The sequence below is a fragment of the Brachycentrus maculatus genome, unplaced genomic scaffold (genome assembly GCF_059751285.1).
Source record: "Brachycentrus maculatus isolate JH-2025_06_01 unplaced genomic scaffold, ASM5975128v1 h1tg000620l, whole genome shotgun sequence".
NCBI classification, from domain to species: Eukaryota; Metazoa; Arthropoda; class Insecta; order Trichoptera; family Brachycentridae; genus Brachycentrus; species Brachycentrus maculatus.
In genome coordinates this window covers 356,987-375,000 of record NW_028281358.1, presented here as the reverse complement: position 1 = coordinate 375,000, position 18,014 = coordinate 356,987, and the positions used below count along the sequence as shown (strand labels likewise).

Sequence of the window (18,014 nt, the reverse complement as noted above, 5' to 3'; positions counted from 1 at the left end):
ATTTTATCCCCCTCAATCCTTAATTTGAAATGAACCATTATTGCGACAAGTTTTCAACAATTTAAGCACACTTTAAAAAAATATTTCAGCACGTAAACGGTTAAGGTACTGTCATGACTAACACTCGCTTCCTTCACATCCATGCATCTTGTCGTACATGCCCACCGATTACGCAGATTTTTGACGCCAATAATTCCGATCTAACATAAGAAAAAGCGCTTCCCAGGGGTAGAATAAACTCTTAACAAGGTGTATTAATTGTTTATCAAAATTGGTCAAAGATGAATATGGGAATTTCGATATGTTCTACTCGACATTATCAGCACTGAGATCGCGTACATAGTAAGTCGATATTCATATCGTGGTGTGTCCCAATTTTAACATAATTTGTCTTGGACTTGATCTTTGATCTTTCCCTTTTCCCCTTTTCCTCCCTCCCGTCCCTCTTCCAGGCATTTATATTTAACTTTGAATGTTACAATTACCTATTTTTTTTGACTTATTATTGTAAATGTATTTGTGTAACTGTTCTGTTAGATTTCCACATAAATAAAATAAGAAAGAGAAAGAACAAAATGTACCCTGGAGTAATCGGCTGTCCAAACTTAAAACACAGTAAGAGACATTTTTTGTAGTACGTTTTTTTTGCATTTTGGACTAAGTAGAATCTACTTAGTCCAAAAATGCAAAAAATACGCACTACAAAAAAACGTAATTCGGCGAGGATATTTGCGTCCCTTTAATAAAAGTGCGTTATCAGCTCTCGCAATGCATAATGGCGATGTTAGAGCTCGTTGATACGGAGTCGATACGAGAGCAAGTCGGCCCACGTGGACTGTGTTTATTCCCAATAAGGCATTGTACAAAAATGCAACCACGTGGGAGGAAGCAAAGTCACATAAATTGCGGTGACGCCCTTCCACACTCGGCGGCAGGAGCGAATCCAACATACGAGCTTTTTAAAATGCCTCTCAAATTTGGCCTTGCAGTGAAAAGGGTATACCGAAAAGATCCTCAACCCCTGATTATTTCTCTTTATTTGGGAATTTTGCAAAACAGTTATATCAATATATTCACATTTAAATGTGAATGTATTGATATACTCTTATGAGTAACACCAAAAAATCGGCTGTCCAAACTCAAAACACAGTAAGGGACATTTTTTTGTAGTGCGTTTTTTTTGCATTTTTGGACTTAGATTGGAAGTAGATTCTACTTGGTCCAAAAATGCAAAAAAAAAAGTACTACAAAAAAATGTCCCTTACTGTGTTTTAAGTTTGGACAGCCGAAATGCTTTGCACAAGCAAAACTAGTATTCAAAGAACTTAATGTACCAACAATGAAGAAATTTTTAATAAAGCCTCTATCTTACAAACTTTCAAAGAAAAAACAACTACCAAGAATTAGAGAACTTCCAAGAATTTGAGCAGTGTGGTTGTCAATAATGGGTAGAATTGGTGAATGTTACACGTGTGTAAAGTGATCACTTAGACCCCCGTAAATGCCCAGACTTCCATATTCTTCTTCATCTTTGATGAGATGTTAAAAAAATGCAGCATTGCGCAGCAACTCCAAATAAGAACTACGAATAGAATCTGTTCACTGTTTTTATACTGTTTTTGGGTGATTTATTCAACAAATGATTTATTAGGGTTATGTTTCAACCCTGATTACAGTTTGATTGACCCGACACTTCAAACTGTTTGTTGCACAAAATTTGCCCACAAAACTATTTGTTGCACAAAAAAAGAGTCCGCCACTGTCCTGCCTCCAGAGCCCGCGTAGGAAGGTACTAACACTTATACTTAGGTTTTTATATTTTCCTTATACAGGACAACTTGTGGGACTACACATCCTTTCGGGACGCGAACGTCCAAAACCGGTCGTCATTTTACATATCAAAATCGGCGTCATCAATTTCATAAAGAGCGATTTCTCAGATTTATGGGGTCCCCCGCACAGATCTACATATCTTTATTTTGCGCCAAAAGGACTAGATGGGAAATATTTTTAAATTTTAAAATGAAACTGGAAGTAACAAATGTAATTTATATCCGCTCTAGGGGCTAGACGTGTTTTCGCGCACATTTTTTTTAGAATACATATATATGTGTTTATATATATATATATATATATATATATATATATATATATATATATATATATATATATATATATATATATTTATGTTTATATATATATATATATATATATATATATATATATATATATATATATATATATATATATATATATATATATATATATATATATATATATATATATATATACATATATATATATATATATATATATATATATATATATATATATATATATATATATATATATATATATATATATATATATGTATATATATATATATACATGGGAAATATTTTTAAATTTTAAAATGAAACTGGAAGTAACAAATGTAATTTATATCCGCTCTAGGGGCTAGACGTGTTTTCGCGCACATTTTTTTTAGAATACATATATATGTGTTTATATATATATATATATATATATATATATATATATATATATATATATATATATATATATATATATATATATATATATATATATATATATATATATATATATATATATATATATATATATATATATATATATATATATATATATATATATATATATATATATATATATATATATATATATATATATATATATATATATATATATATATATATATATATATATATATATATATATATATATATAAATATATATATATATATATATAACGTGGTAATATTTTCCTTTTGAAAATTAAGTGTAAATAATATGTAAAGTGGGTGTATAATAATAAAATAAACAATGTGTTGCTTTGTAATTAAAGAAACGACAATAAAAGTTTATTCTTAATTAATCTTTATAATAATTTTTATATCTATCTATCTATCTATCTATCTTATTCTGACAGTTAATAATATTTTCGTAAGTCTTTTGTTTTCTCCTGAGCGACGCATGCGGCATCTGGTGGTAGAACTGTTTTATGTAGGTACTTTTTGTAAGTACTTAATAAAATGTATAGGTAGGTACCTAGGTATTTTATTACATCTCCCCCCTTGGGGATGAAAATTCATAGTAAAATTTTCACTCGTCCTCCGGATCATCTTCTTGTAGTGAAGGGACTGGTATAAGTTTAGTGATATGATAAAGTTTTTTTTTATTTTTTCCTCCTATCTTTTGTCCTTCTTTTTTTTTCTTTCTTTTTTTCTTTCTTGTTTTTTTTTCTTTCTTTCTTTTTTTTTTCTTTTTTTTCCGTTCTTTTTTTTCTTTCTTTTTTTTGTATTTTTTTTTTTCTTCTTGACCCTTTTAAAGTAGACACAGTTTTTCTCAATCCATTTGTTTTTTTCTTTTGAATTCCTTCATTTTTATTCAGATCTCTTACAGTATCTTCTAATATAACAACTTTTAATTGTTCATCTGCATTTTTATTCGATTCTAAAACTGGGTTCCGGCTTAGACAATCTACTTCTAAATTTTTCTTTCCTGGAGTATATTTTATTTCATCTTTCGTAGAAGTTTTTTCTACTTTATTTTTATTTTCATTTTTCAAGCACTGTTTCTGTGTTATTTGTATGTCTTCATTTTTATTCTGATCTTTTAAAATATCTTCTAATTTAACCAAATTTACAACTTTTAATTGTTCATCTGCATTTTCATTCGATTTTAATACTGGATTCCTGCTTAGACAATCTACTTCTAAATTCTTCTTTCCTGGAGTATATTTTATTTTATCTTTCGTAGAAGTTTTTTCTACTTTATTTTTATTTTCATTTTTCAAGCACTGTTTCTGTGTTATTTGTATGTCTTCATTTTTATTCTGATCTTTTAAAATATCTTCTAATTTAACCAAATTTACAACTTTTAATTGTTCATTTGCATTTTCCTTCGATTCTATTACTGGATTCCTGCTCACACAATCTGCTTCGAAATTCTTCTTTTCTGGAGTATATTTTATTTTATATTTTGTAGAAATTTTTTTCACATGATTTTTATTTTTAATTTTATCACTAGTTCTTAAATTTCCACGTCTTCTTTGATTATCTTCTAATCGTTTTCTTTGATCATCTTCTAATTTTTCTCTCTCACTCCGAACATATTGTAGTAATTGTTTTAATACATCTAATGTTTCATAATCCATTTCCAATTAACGAAATTGTCGTTTTATAACGTGGTAATATTTTCCTTTTGAAAATTAAGTGTAAATAATATGTAAAGTGGGTGTATAATAATAAAATAAACAATGTGTTGCTTTGTAATTAAAGAAACGACAATAAAAGTTTATTCTTAATTAATCTTTATAATAATTTTTATATCTATCTATCTATCTATCTATCTTATTCTGACAGTTAATAATATTTTCGTAAGTCTTTTGTTTTCTCCTGAGCGACGCATGCGGCATCTGGTGGTAGAACTGTTTTATGTAGGTACTTTTTGTAAGTACTTAATAAAATGTATAGGTAGGTACCTAGGTATTTTATTACATATATATATATATATATATATATATATATATATATATATATATATATATATATATATATATATATATATATATATATATATATATATATATATATATATATATATATATATATATATATATACTGAAAAATATTTAAAACATTTTTTTAACCGTTAACATACTCTCATTTCAAAAACATACATTTATTTCAAAGAAAAAAATAATACAAAAACGGTGTTATAAGAACAAGAGCTCAGTCTTTTTTGGAGAGGCTCAGCGCAACTAAAATCATACGATTGTATTAAGTAGAAATACATAGAAATTGTATTAAATTAATTTTTTTAAATTGTAAACATATCAAATAAAAAATGAAAATAAAAAAGTAGAACATTCCTGGATTTGAAGAAAATTATAAATCGTAAATTGTATATTGAGTCTTAAATACTGGACAATCAATATATCTTATGAACGAAGGATCTAGATCTCAAAAGAAGTCATACTACATCATCATTTACTAATCTTCTTTTTCTTTCTAAAATATTTTCACATGTGACATAAGAGCAAAACTCTTTAAAATTACCGCATACCTACTAAGTTCGGGCGGGAGATTCTCGATATTTTTCGTTCACGCCAAGCAATATTTTCATTTGAACAATAAGGTGTAGGTGCGTTCATAAAATATATCCTGCATTTGGTCCATTATTTCGGAACGGTTCATGTTGGCGAAGCTTCGAATTACCTCCTAAAATGGTCATCCCACACAGGTCTAATGGCTTCGTCTAAATCCGTCACGTTTCGTGGCCTGCGACAGCGGCTTTAAACCTTTCCGACACGTGGACTGGTGAAAGGATTAGGAACACTTTGCGGACCGCCAATGTGGAAATTTAAACCATTTACACTTGGGTCTGTTTTTATGAGGATCTTTTTAATGCGGTTTTGAAGTTATGCGATTTTCAAATGTAATGGAACCTATCCCTTATTTTTGTAGGTAGTTCAAATCTTTCCATTTTTAATTAATGTTTTACTTAGTAAATACCACTATTTCTTAAAATCTACTGTGACACGTGTTTCGATGCATTCCGCATCATTTTCAAACACAGTATAATGATGCAGAATGCATCGAAACACGTGTCACAGTAGATTTTAAGAAATATTGGCATTTACTATGTAAAACATTAATTAAAAATGGATAAATTTTACCACAAAGTGACTGCGGAATCAATTAATGAAATTAGTTCAAATCTTTTTTACGCGAATCCGCAAAAAAAATCTAATGTAAAAATAGTGTTTCTTCCACCCAACGCGACATGCTTAATTCAGTCACTAGATCAGGGCATCATTACTACTTTAAACAATATATATTAAGAACACTTATCGACATATACTGGATAAACTAGAGAATGAGACATTAACTGTACCTGAAGTTCGGAAAAGCAAACAACTACTGGGTCTTTCGTTTACTCGCCGTACACTTCATAAAATTTTCGGCAATTTTTGCAACGTTTTTACAGTTTAATAGTAAAAAAAGCATCACAAAGCGTATTTCTTCAGATATTTAATTCATTTTCAAATCAATATAACTTTTTACAAAAGCAATGAATTGGGAGACAGTTTAATACAAAATTTTTAACTAAAATGTCTACTTTTAAGCACGTTCATTTGAAACAATCAGGTGAGTTTTGCTTGATATATGGGCATTAACATCACCTAGTAGCTAAAAACCGCAGAAACTTTTAACACTCGTATGACCTATTATATGTTGTGTTTTTATTTTTATGATTCTTTTATAAACCTTTTTATACGATTTTTGGTACATTCTATAATATTCATTTGAAGTTATGCGATTTAAAAAATAATGAAACCTATCCTCCAGTTTTGTATGTAGTTCAAGTCTTTTTTGAGGTCCCGGGTTCGATTCGATTCACATAAATAAAAGTGATTTTTTTAATCTAACCATCGATTATGTTTTGAAAAAATAAGTTTTTCTTGAAATAAATACAAGGTTTTGAAAAGAAAGCGATCATTGTAAGGCCAAGAGTTAAAAAAATATTAATTATATTATTTCAATACATACTTTGTAAAAAAAAAATATTCCGATTTTTTTTAATTGTGCGCGGACTGCACATGTTAATTATTGCGTTTATATTTATAAATATTTATATTTATATATATATATATATATATACATATATATATATATATATATATATATATATATATATATATATATATATATATATATATATATATATATGTATATATATATATATATATATATACATATATGTATATATATATATATATATATATATATATATATATATATATATATATATATATATATATATATATATATATATATATATATATACATATATTACGGTCGTGTACTGAATTGTATATTTGAAAGTACACCCTTAAGTAGCAATGACTTGTGGATTATTGTGAATTATCACTGGGTCGCGGACCACTGATTGAAAACCACTACCGTATAGACTAGAATCAAACTCGTAAATACGTCTTAAATTTAAATATTAATGACTAGAAACATGAGAGCGAAATTTTGCGTCTTTGTTATTTTCAGTGTATAACAATCAACATACTATTTGAATTCAAGATATTAAAGTAGAGTCAACTTGAGCTTGTCAAACATCTACTGTTTTTAAACGGAAGAAGTTGGAAGTAGGGGCATCCCCGTAATTTACATGTAAGGCTTTAAGAAGGTATAGGATTTTTTAAGAGGCTTAGTTTTTAAACTGAAAACATTGTTTCTACAAACAATCAAATAGGCAGTTCACAGTTGCGCAAAATTTTGTTCACCGATGAGGCACATTTTTGTTAAATCGCTCACTCCTTTCAAGAACGACATAAATCAAAAAACTTGATTTCTCAGGCGAACATTTTTAAAGTTTAAAAATATAATACAATGTATTAAAAATAAATATCAAGCAAATGATTGAACTTTTTACTGTGCAACAGATCTTTTGAGGTAAAACCTGAAGGTTTTTTCTCTATTTGAAAAATATTTAGTATATTTAAAAAAAATAATTAAACAATACCTTTTCCTCAAAATGCAAAAACAACACATTCTGCCCTGTAGCGGGTAAATATTAAGTTAAAAATATATCTCTTTTGCTGGGATATAGTACATTATCTGGGTATTGAAAAAACATGCACAACAAGATGGCGCAACACGCCATACGGCGGGTGCCACCACCAATTTAATGCGAGAAATTTGAATTTGTATACATCTAAAAAAAACACCTTATATTTACGAGTGTACGAGTAAATATATAAACAGTTCACCCCAATCTGTTCCGTTTTGGAGTCAATCCCGATATAGAAACATGGAATTCCTTCGTCACATATGTATAAATACACAATAGTACACATATGTACTAAGTTTTACTTCTCTTTCTCTCTCTATCACTCTTTCTCTAGTATTCTCGATAACACGTGGAACAAAATATACCTTAGTATGTCTACATACAGATTTATATATATGTTTATTTATATATATATATATATATATATATATATATATATATATATATATATATATATATATATATATATATATATATATATATATATATATATATATATATATATATATATATATATATATATATATATATATATATATATATATATATATATATATATATATATACATGTCCCAACCATCTCAACACACATTTCTTAATTTTATCGATAAAATATATGGTATATTATAAAAGATACATGGAACATGGAGAAACATGGAATTGGAAATGGCAAAGGAAGGATGAAATCAGAGTAAATGATATTACAATGCGTTCCCTCAGACGAACGTGTGGAAAAATCGTTGTATGACAGAATTAAAAATGAAGATATTAAGATTGATGGTGTAAGGCTGAACTAGAAATAAGCGAAAGGATTAAGAAAAATTCTAAAAAATGGCATGGACATGTGGAGTGAATGGATAACGAGAGCGTGGCTAAGAAAGTGTATTTGGAAAATGTAAACGGGAGAACAGAACGACGACGGTTAAAAAAGATTTGGCACGACCAATCAATCAGAACCTAAAATCTGGTCGTGTCAAAAGTTTACGTAATCGGAAGGCATGTATGACTAAATGTATGGACATGAAGGATTCTAAGAGCGCATGTCAGGACAGACGAGTGTGACGTTCCATCCTTTCTGCCTACCCCTGCACATATATCGCTCACTCCTTTCAAGAACGTCATAAATCAAAAAACTTGATTTTTCAGGAGAACGTTTTTAAAGCATAAAAATATAATACAATGTATTAAAAATAAATATCAATCCACTTATTGAACTTTTTACTGTGCAACAGATCTTTTTATGTTAAACCTGAAGGTTTTTTCTCCATTTAAAAAATAACTAGTATATTTGAAAAAATAATTAAACAATACCTTTTCTTCAAAATGCAAAAACAACACTTTCTGCCCTGTAGCGGGTAAATATTAAGTTTAAAACATGCTTCTTTTGCTGGGATACAGTACATTTTCTGGGCATTCCTAAAACATCCACAACTGAAAATTGTCGATTTTTGATTTATGACGTTCTTGAAAGGAGTGAGCGATATAACATGAAGGTTTTTACGAGTACAAGAAACTGACTAATTTAAACCACACACGTCGCCGAAGAAGTAGCATATAAAAGATCTTTTCAATTGAAGCATAAATTTAACTTTAAATTTAACTGAAATTTGAGTAGCGTGGTTGTCAATCATTGGCAGAATGGTGAATATCACACAGTGTATAAATTATTCACTTAAACCATAATATAACAGGTCATAAGCAATGTAAAAGCCCAAAATTCCACATTATTCTTCATCTATATTTTAGAAGATATTTACACTTCGAATATTTTATTTTTATTTTACTGAAAGTAATGATTTATATATTATTGTATAATATTATATGTATTCAAACTTCCGATTGGATTATTTGATAAATAAAGTCCTAGATGTATACATATGTATTAGATTTGGTATCGATAATCTCAGGCACATTCAGGAGAATTTACGAAATTAATTCAATATGACACCCATGGATTTGTGTCCATAGGTTTTCGATTAATTTAATCCGGTTATCACTTAGTATATATCGCGGGTCAAGTTGTACTGGTTGATTTATGAGGTTAGGGTCAAGTTATTTAATGAACACTTACATAAACAAACGAAAAAATCACAGTTATATTTAAAGTAATGGCACTCGATTTATGAATAAGTCGGATCGGATCGTCACTGGATGCGAATGTCGGGCAGTCATGTCGTCGCGCGGGGTAGGTTGTACAACGCGCGCACGAAGGTAGGTGCCGTCGCGAAGGGCCGACCTTGGGCGAGATCCGGCGGAAGGGGTGTTTACCTGCGACTTCCGGCAACATGGCCGCTCTCCAGGGCAGCTACGGCCGAAGCAGCGTCTTCCGGGCGACTGGCCGGCCGCGGGACTAACTTCTTAATTTGGCACGCGCGGGAAACTTGAGATTGGTCCTAATATGGCCACAGCGCTATATTTATAGGCCGGGTGCGGGAGACGCGGACGGGAGACGCTGCAGCTGACACGAAGACGGCTAAATCCGAACACAATACCCTCATCCCGCGCGCCTAGACATCCCGAATCCCCTTCGGGCGAATAAGTCGAAAGACACGTCCGTTCCTCGACTCCTAGATCCCTCTCTATCTACTCCCTTTCCAACCGGAGTGTCTATTCTAATTCCCGAAACTCTCTCGTCTCCTCCGGCTTTCGGTTTACGGATTTCGCGCCGAAATGATCCCGGTGCGTCTCGAGTTTTGGTAGTGAAAGTTCGCCCGATCTCTCCATACTGGGCACTACTGGCTGCCGCGAACATCTCACCCGCTAAATGCGTTACATAAAGTACTCGAGGTATTTTTAGCCACGGTTCGAATCCGGGACTCCCTTATCGGGAAGAATCTGTTTCTTCCACGTTGCAACGATTGCGTTAACCCTACGACTAGACGATTGTATACATAAAATGGTTTGATTAATCTTATTCCTGAGGGAACATTCATCTGTCACTTAATGCGTTACATAAAGAGCACTCGGGATATTTTTAGCCACGGTTCGAATCCGTGACTCCCTTATAGGGAATAATCTGTTACTTCCACGTTGCAACGATTGCGTCAACCCTACAACTGACGATTTTATGTTCGCCCAAAATTAAGATGCAATATTCGATGACTCGTCTTATTGCCGAGGGACGGTATACCTTCGCGATAGATTTCACCAGCCAGTATGCGACCCAGAGTGCCTTAACTATTGCGGCCATTCTTCCTCTTGTCTCATGTAGTACCTACCTACTTACTATTCTTCCTCCAATGCCTTTAGCATATTTATTTACTTATTTTTTTCTTCCATCAAATACTTTTTTTCCTTCTTCTTATAGATCTTCGGGTATATTTGTTCCATTATCTGTCTCTTGTGCCGTGGATCGAATTGGAGGTCTTCCAGGAGAATAGAACGCCACCCCACTCTGTCTTAGAAAACAATCATCGCCTCTTGCAATCATGCATCTCCTCATACACACCCACCGATTATTGCGATTATTACTATTTTGATAACTCTGACTGTTTTTGTAAAATAATACAAAATTCTGAATCACAAACATGTTTATGAAAGGCATAATAGATTATTATTAATAAAACTAAAAACAGTAAATAAATGCCAACTTTTTTTTTTTTGGATTTATGAATTTTCTTATTTTTGCATTATTTAGTACATCTGGGTAGAATATATGGGTAAGAATTTGAGTAGTGTGGTTGTCAATAATGGGTAGAATTGGTGAATGTTACACGTGTGTAAAGTGATCACTTAAACCAGCCTATGACGGTCGTAATGCCCAGACTTCCATATTCTTCTTCATCTTTGATGAGATGTTAAAAAATAATATATCACGTGTGTTTGATATGTTTAGAGTGAAACGATTTTTTTTTCAAATAATAAGGATTTTTAAAAATTCAATCAATAACAATTATTTGCACCAATACCAAAAACAATTGTTATTATTGATATTTAAGAAATGCTTTATTTAGCAATTACAATTACATTTAAAATTGTATTACAATATTACTTTTAATATCAACATTGATGTGTTGACGTTATATGATTATATCTGATGTTATATGATTATACTGATGTGTATATGATTATATCACTAATTTCTTTTTATAATTTTAGACTGGCTCTTTTGCACATAACATAACATAACATATATGTATAATAATTTTTAAATAATTATTTCAGCAATTTTAAAAATCAGTGTACCTACTTTAAATATTTAAAAATATCGTTTAGTGTGGTGAAAAAAAAATTTAAGTTTGTATTATTTTTAAGTCATACAACGAAGTTAGTGATTTCTTCCACTAGAATGATCAATCATTAACAGAAACACAGGATAAATTACGGATGTTATCCTAAACAATAATATTCATTACTAAAATATACTTTTATATTTCAAATAACTAAAATAAAATGTCACGCTCGGCTACCGTACTAGATGTCCCGGGTTTGATTCCCAGGGCGTGGGTCAAAAAAATATAAGTGATTTTTTCACCCTAATATTTATTCAATATGACCTAGGGACGGTGGAAGTGGAGGGCTGATCAGCATTCCTTCATGTGTAAACGATCAAGATAACACTGCTTTTATATGATGCAGTGCCCTATGCACCGTCAGGTATAGATAAGGGTTGGAGTAAAATAAAAGAACTTAATAAAAGATTTGAAAAAATGTTTTTCTATGTGTAACGAATGAGAAAATAGACATCATAGTATCAGGAACGCAGACTCGCCTAAGAGTTTATTTTGTTGTGTATTGAGAGTTGAGTCTATTTTAATATTTTGGCTCAGAATTCAGGTCCAAAATATTAAGTTACCACGTTCCATTTCTAGTTCCGAATGGGAACATTGAGACGTAAATAGTTTTTTTTACGCATAACTTCACTATCGCACACAATAGAGTATTATCACTATGGCTGTGCCATTTCGAATTTCCTCGCGGTATGATTAATAAAGTTTCTTTGAGCGATGGGAATATTTAGATTAGAAATATCAACTATGAAGGAATTAAATGTTATTAATAAATGGTAGTCAAAGAACGCCGCATTCCGTGATCAATTCCTCAAAATCCAGCGCCCAAATCAATAAAATTGATAGAACATAAATCATAGATAATTTTATAAGCATTATTTCATTTTTTACAAATTTCGTGTATGTATTACCATTTAGCTTTAAAATAATAAATGTTTGGGTAATATATCCAAAATAAAACAAGGTTTTTGTTGGATTGAATTCTACATTTATTTACGTATATCTTAATACGTGACGCGTTTCGTCTTCTTAGGACATTATCAAACAACATTTTTAGTGTTTGATAATGTCTTAAGAAGACGAAACGCGTCACGTATTAAGATAAACATAAATAAATGTTCGCCAGGAACTACGCTTGGATGGCTTGACTCTGGCCAATATCTGTACCCGACGGATTCTCCAGTTCTTTGGACACGTTGCGCTTAGCAACGAGGATAGCCTGGAACGACTAGTTGTGATCGGTATCCTGAAGTGAAAGAGAGGGAGAGGAAGATCCCCCACACGATGGACTGATCAAATTAAGGCAGCAGCAGGCACCTCAGTGGTTGGAGCGCTACGTGCAGCGCAGTCAAGGGATAACTGGAGAAGAGTCATTGCTTCTGCAAGGGTCACAGCCCTCAGCAATGAGGATTAAGACGGAGAAGAGAAAATAAATGTAGAATTCAATCCAACTAAAACCTTGTTTTATTTAGGATATATTACCCAACAATTCAATATGGAATTCTACCAACTGTCTGCAGTTACAATAAATAATATAAAATAATAATTAAAAAAAAAAACGCAATTTGCGAAAGATCCTAGAGGATTCTTGAAAGAACGAAGTTAGAGAAAGGGGGAGATAATGTTTTATTTATTTACATATAATTCTACGAATGATTTTCATGACAGAATGTGTATGGACATTGAAAGCTATCCCACCGCATGCCCAGATGTGATACAGAAGCATCTAGTCTTCCTGACAGATCTGCTCTTACAAAGCAATTTATTTTTTAACCAAGTTGCGAAATTTATTGAAAATGTGAAAAAATATAAAATTGTATACCGATTTTACTGTGAATTTACATTTAAAAGCTTTCAATATACCTGTCACTGACAATGTAAATATGTATGGACACTAATAAATTATGCCACGAAATCACTTGATCACGTACCTATCACAAAATGCCAACAGAAAGGGAGTTGTATTCCATCATGACAAGGGTGGCCACAAACATTTTTGATGACTCGAATAAAATTGAAGGAACTTGGTAGTATGTTTTCTAGGGATGGAAAGATTGATAAAGACATAGAAAGGAGAGTGAATGCTGGGAACAAAGTGAATGGTGCACTGAAACCAGTTATAGCAAATAAAAACCTATCAGCGGAGGCCAAACTGGCAGTGCACAACGGAGTCCTGGTTCCAACTCTAATGTATGGAAGTGAAACATGGAGTTGGCAAAAGAAGGATGAAAGTAGACTGAATGCAGTCGAAATGCGATCTCTCAGAAGAATGTGCGACAAAACGATGTATGATAGATGTGCGAATAGTGAAATAAGGAAGGAATGCAAACCTGAGATAAGCATTATCGATAAAATTAAGAAAGGTGTGTTGAGATAGTTTGGACATGTAAAACGAATGAGTCAGGAAAGAACGGTAAAACAAATTTATGAGGCGAATGTAATTAGGAAAAGAAGCAGAGGAAGACCGAGAAAAACATGGCACGATCAGGTATGCCAAATACTTGAAAGTGGTCAAGTTAGGAGTCGTAACAATTGGCGGGTATGTATGAGGAGATGCATGAACGTGGAAGAGGCGAAGAATGTTTGCAAGGACAAAGTGGTGTGGCGTTCTATTCTCTCTGCTTACCCCTGCGGGGAAGCGGCGTGATGGTTAGTTAGTTAGTTAGTTAGTTAGTTAGTTTTTGGTTGAGAAGTTTTGATGCATTCATCCTATAGTCCGGATCTTGCACCGTCTGATTACCAATAATATTAAATCGGGCCCTGCAAAACTCTCTGCGTGGTTAAAAATTGGCCTACGAAGTACCGCTGAAAATTACTTGGCTAAGTTTTTCGACGATAAACTAAAGAAGCAACCTGAAAAAAACGGCATAAGGTCACTGATAATAATGGTCAATATGTACTTGTTTTAAATTGATTATCAACGAAGAAATTTTTTGTTTAAAAATGTACCAAAAACACCGCAGAGACATTTTATATGACCCAATTTATAATTGACTAGTGGTACCCAGCTCTGGTAGCTCAGTCTGATGAAATGGAAAAGAAGTCAAATAGAAAGCACATTTCCTGATACAAAAATCGTAAATTTTCAGTTGTGCATGTTTTCGGAATGCCTAGAAAAAGTACTATATCCCAGCAAAAGAGGCATATTTTTAACTAAATATTTACCCGCTACAGGGCAGAAAGTGTCGTTTTTGCATTTGGAAGAAAAGGTATTGTTTGATTTTTTTTTATATACTACATTTTTTTGGATGGAGAAAAAACATTCAGGTTTGACCTAAAAAGATCTTGTTAAATTAGTGACTTGATTTTATTTTTAATACGTTTTACTATATTTTTACTTAAACTTAAAAAACGATCTACTGAAAAACCAAGTTTTTTGATATTTGACGTTGTTGAAAGGAGTGAGCGAATTATCCATCCAAATATCAATTGCGACATTCATTGAAGTGGACCTTTCACATTGGGCACCTATTTTAAATAAATGAACATTGCCACACGATTTGGGAGCAATTATTATCGAGTTTATTAACATGTTGACCAGTTGATATCATAATTTGATACGGAGTCGGCCGATGGGCGAGTGGGAAGCGGACTTGGGTGTAAGAGAGCTCCAGATCGCGAACGGGTCGCCTTGAAGCAAGTGTCGGCCAGACATGTGTGCGCGGACCAGCTTACGACGGATATGGTAGAGAAAATTATTTTAAACTCCCACATTAATTTGCCGATGGATTGGATAACATTCAATATTCATATTAGTACAGTGTCATTACACTCGTTTAGAAAAATGTGTAACATAACTATCGAATTATATATGTACATATGTAGTACACGTTTGCCAACTGCGCTTTCAAATGGGAACAAATGAATAGTGTCTCATTTATTGTACCTGCAGACAGTTGAATTCCATTTTAAATTTTTGGGTAATATATCCTAAATTAAACAAGGTTATTGGATTGAATTCTATTTTTATTTACATATTTAATGATACATAATGTGAAGCGTTTCATCTTATCAAGACATTATTAAAATATTTGCAAAATGTCATTATTTACTAACTATATATTATTAGATTAAAACCAATATTTTTAGCTTTTTCACTTTATTTTTATTTGACCAGCGACCGGGTTTCGTCGTTACCGACATCATCAGACTGGTGATGTCGGTAACGACGTCGCTGGTCAAATAAAAAAAAAATAAAAAAATAAATAAAAAAAAAAAATATATATATATATATATATATATATATATATATATATATATATATATATACACATATATAATAGTGGTTTTACGCTATATTTTACCCCCCCCCCCCTGGATATCGAACCCAGGACCCCTCGCACGGTAGCTTTATAATAGCTCTATCGTACAAAGTCAAACACTATGTACGTATGAGAAGATGTATGAATATGGAAGAGGCGAAGATTGTGTGCAAAGACAGATTGTTGTGGCGTTCTATTCTCTTTGCCTACCCCTGCGGAGGAGCAGCGTGATGGGTAATTAGTTACACATTATGCAGTCAACATTGCTAAAAATAAAATACCTTATATCGCGTAATAGCTTTAAAGTCAAAAATAATATGTTTAAAAAATCGGTAATTTCATAAGCTTTACACATATGTTGTCTTGTTAGGTAATATATGCAAAATTAAACACGGTAATTGGATTGAATTCTACTTTATTTACATATATAATATGTGACAATTAATAGCAATGTATAGCAATTATTGTTAGTATATAAGGACGTTTTGTAAATATTTTTAGTCAGTGTTTGATGTCTTAATAAGACGAAACGCGTCACATATAATATATGTAAATAAAGTAGAATTCAATCCAATAACCGTGTTTAATTGTAGATATATTACACATCAATTAAATGTGGAATTCTACCAATTGTCTGCAGTTACAATTAATACATATGTTGTCATTTCCTCGCTGTTTTCTGCTCTCCTGGGTGTTCTATTCTTTATTTTTCATTACTATACATCTCTCCCGCGGAATTACTCGCAAGTACATATTGTCGTAGAAAACGTAATACGCTATAAATTGTTATAATGAAATGAAGGAAAATTTAGTTTTTTTTTATATCTTAGCCATTTCAACGGTCAACATTAAAATATGCTCGTTTGAATAAAACACGTGTATGATATCACATTTTTATTTATTAATATAAACACGGCTAGTATCAACAGGTGAAAATACAAACTATTTGCATTTTTAACTGTTGATGAGGACATCTGTAGTTCTCGAAACTAGTCGAGTTTACATTAATAAACTCAAAAATTGGTAGTATACAAGTGTTTTATTTTTATATTTTAATTGTCATGTTATTCCCCAAAGCTAATTCAAAATCAATAAACAATATTGAATCATTCATAATAATATATATATATATATATTTATTAAATATAATTTTAAAAACCTTTTCAGCACGTAAATGGTGCTTATGGCACTGTTAACTTGATCGTTAATTCTATGAAGACGAGGTTAGCTTTAAATCTGAGGGAATAGTTTATAGTATTTGAAGGGATAAAAATGATGTAGTTGAAGAAAACTACTGCTATATAGGAACGTAGTAAATAGTAGACAGGAAGTTGAAATTCGGTAAGCTAAGCTCAGTCGTCAGGGCATGGGACATTGCTCAGATAAAATAAAAATTACTATGTTTTTAATTATTTTAAATTTTTTATTATTCTGATTTTTATACATTTATACTTTCTTATATTTTCTGATGGATTCGCATTTTATATAAATATAAAATCAAGTTCCAAAAACGCTCTCCTCATCTTAAAAACGTTTATTAAACAAAGACTATTTCCATAGAGGTCCGAATACTGGATTATACATATTCACATACTTGAGAAACGCTTGAAAAGAAGATTTTCAATTTATTTACCTTATAATTTGACCAGTTAATTTATTTACAACATTTTGAGTGTGTCCAGTTAATCTACCATGATTTTTTGCTAAAATATGCTGGACTTTTTTTCTAATTTGTCTTTACAGCGTTTCGAGTTTCCACTCACGGCATCATTATGATTTTGCACATATACAAACATATGGTACAAATATACCATTTGTTTCAGCGACTCCCGCACTTTTGAAACATATGTGCGCTTTTTTATAACTCATTCATGGTTAATTTTTTAAAAAGGATCATTAAATGAGAATGTGGATG

General features: G+C 31.3%; 1 protein-coding gene across 3 annotated transcripts in view; it reads right to left on the bottom strand.

Moving 5' to 3' along the window:
• The window catches only part of LOC148301014 (uncharacterized), a 35,845-nt gene that overhangs the window by 10,629 nt on the left and 7,202 nt on the right, over positions 1-18,014 (bottom strand). The window contains exon 1 of one of the 3 annotated variants that reach the window (XM_088273942.1): positions 9,877-10,332. The exons of 1 other annotated variant lie outside the window; for it this stretch is intronic. In XM_088273942.1, the coding sequence (XP_088130068.1) occupies positions 9,877-9,895 (19 nt within the window). In that variant the 5' untranslated portion in view covers positions 9,896-10,332. Of the gene's footprint in view, positions 1-9,679; positions 9,835-9,876; positions 10,333-18,014 lie in introns of those variants that run through there. One more of the 3 variants, XM_088273943.1, reaches the window with a different exon arrangement.